Source organism: Octodon degus, unplaced genomic scaffold, assembly GCF_000260255.1.
Source record: "Octodon degus isolate 3935 unplaced genomic scaffold, OctDeg1.0 scaffold00013, whole genome shotgun sequence".
Classification (NCBI taxonomy): Eukaryota; Metazoa; Chordata; class Mammalia; order Rodentia; family Octodontidae; genus Octodon; species Octodon degus.
Genome location: NW_004524589.1, coordinates 29231398 through 29233638, shown reverse-complemented (window position 1 = coordinate 29233638; position 2241 = coordinate 29231398). Strand labels below are relative to the sequence as shown.

At 33.0% G+C, this 2241-nt stretch overlaps 1 protein-coding gene across 1 annotated transcript in view; it reads right to left on the bottom strand.

Annotated features, from left to right (window-relative positions):
* The window catches only part of LOC101560671 (kelch-like protein 1), a 494908-nt gene that overhangs the window by 124605 nt on the left and 368062 nt on the right, over positions 1 to 2241 (bottom strand). Inside the window, exon 7 of the mRNA XM_023709637.1 lies at positions 580 to 803. Coding sequence (XP_023565405.1) covers positions 580 to 803 — 224 coding nt within the window. The remainder of the gene's footprint in view (positions 1 to 579; positions 804 to 2241) is intronic.

Sequence of the window (2241 nt, the reverse complement as noted above, 5' to 3'; positions counted from 1 at the left end):
ATAAACAAATTTTTGAATGTCACATTTCAATTAATTTGGGAGATGAAAGTAATAAATCTGTTTACAACATCATTGGACTTTTTTTCTCTATCAATAAGCATCTGATGACTGAGTTCCAGGATAAATGTCTAAATTGAAAGCATAGTAAGTCTTTGATACTACAAGGTTATACATTTTCATGCCATATTTTAACCCATTGCTTTTCCATAAGTCTTTTTATATTCCTGAGATAACCATGAGAAATCCATGCTTAGTACAGCAAACCTATGAACACTTTTAGTTCAGCAAGTGAGGTGTCACAATAAATACATTTTTGAATAAAACTATTGTTGCATACGGAGCATTTTACCTTCAGTTCAGCATTTGTGTATTTTACAGGATTTTATAGCATTTAGGTTTGTTAAATTTCCAATAATTAATCACAGTGTAAGCACTCTGTGAGATACTTCCCCTCCTGCCAAGACCCTCACTAGGTTATCAAACCTAGTTCTAACATTGGATCATTTCATTTGCTTGTGTGGCCACTTCAAACATTTTGACTAGTCAAATATATACTCATATTGCTATTTTGTTTGTCACCTGGGTCAAGGAGGTCCGAATTCTCTTGCTCCATTTCGCTGTCACAGGAAGTTTGTCTCACATGGAAAATCAAATAAATCATCATCACCATCACCCACCCACACCACTCTCTTGTTCTGAAAGCCTGTATTTTATCATAATAGATTATCTTCATCATCCAAGCATGAGCAATCCGATGATTTACTTTGAAAACTTGCAAGTCTGGTTTTTCATATGCCATTGTACTGAATAGAGGTTATCTTTACCAGAAAAATCAAAAGAAAGCATTTTTCAAATCAAATCCTGGCATGGTGTAGGTCTACTGGACCCTCCGTGATACTAAGGGAAGACAGAGTATAAGTTGGATTCAAATTCCATTTTATCACTTTTGTACACACCTCATCATTCATCATACTGAGTGAATAAACACATTCATTGTTCCATACATTCCTCAGGGAAGGGTACTAGACACATATCTTGCTGCCATTACACTAAGGTACAAATTACAGAAGGAAAGTAAGGGAAGGACCTGCAGGACTCAGTCTTCTGTACCTTGGATGAACACGTATATCATGATAAATCTGAAAAAGCATCATAACTCACCCTAATAGTATGGGTATTTTAAATATAGTAAAAGTGGTTGTATGCATGCATAATTTCTGCCTCAGTGCTAATTCTACAGTGCAGTGTGATTTAGTTAAATAGTGATGGAAGCTCAACTGAGTTGGCCACAAAGCTGCTTAGACATACTATCTTCTTAGGGCTCCAATTTATTAAACTTAAAATACAGGCAATCAAATTTTATTTCTAGGTGGGCCTGTGATTAAAGGCTCTTGAAAGAAAACCACAAGCCCTGAAGTAAAACTTTAGTTAATAAGAAGTATATGACTCTCATCTATTCAATGTAAAATAAATGGTAAACTTCAAAGAATAGACAAAACATAAATGAACAATAAATTAAATAGAAAAACAACTAGGACTACAGAAAATAAGAATGTAAAAAACAACACAGAGACACATTTTCTTATTATAAAAATTTCTGTTTAAATAAAAAATTATATATATATGCTAATAATATAAGCAGATAATTAACTGAAAATGTTTATAACATGTAAATTTCAGAAAATGTTCTTAACAGTCTTCATAGTTTGACATTTTAGTTGATTTTGCAACAAACTTAAAAGTACATAATTTTTTCCCATAATTTTATTGATAAACAAATAGCAGTGAGACAGTTTCAAATAAAATTGATAGGATAGTTTCAATAATTCACACATTGTATACATTCCTCCTAGTGGTCAATTGCTGTACAAGATGCGGACATGATATCCTATTTACAAACACCATTAGAACAAATCGCTCTATTCATTAAGAGAATGCAACTATATCTTAACCACATTGAATACACAGATACAAAATGGATATTCGTCTGTATGCCCTTTTTTTGTTAAGTTCTGTTATTTGAATATTATAGGTGTGTAAACTCAGTAAAACATTCTAAAAGAGTCCAGTAGCCCTTAATAGTATTGGGTCTACCGCTTGACTAGCAATGTCAGAAATAGTTGACCTGAGTCCCCTATAGCTCAACATAACAGCACGACTTTACTTTTTATATTTTGTTTTTATACTTTTCTGCTGGATGGTTAAGACCAAGGTAAAGCAGGACCTATGCAACAAGAGTTG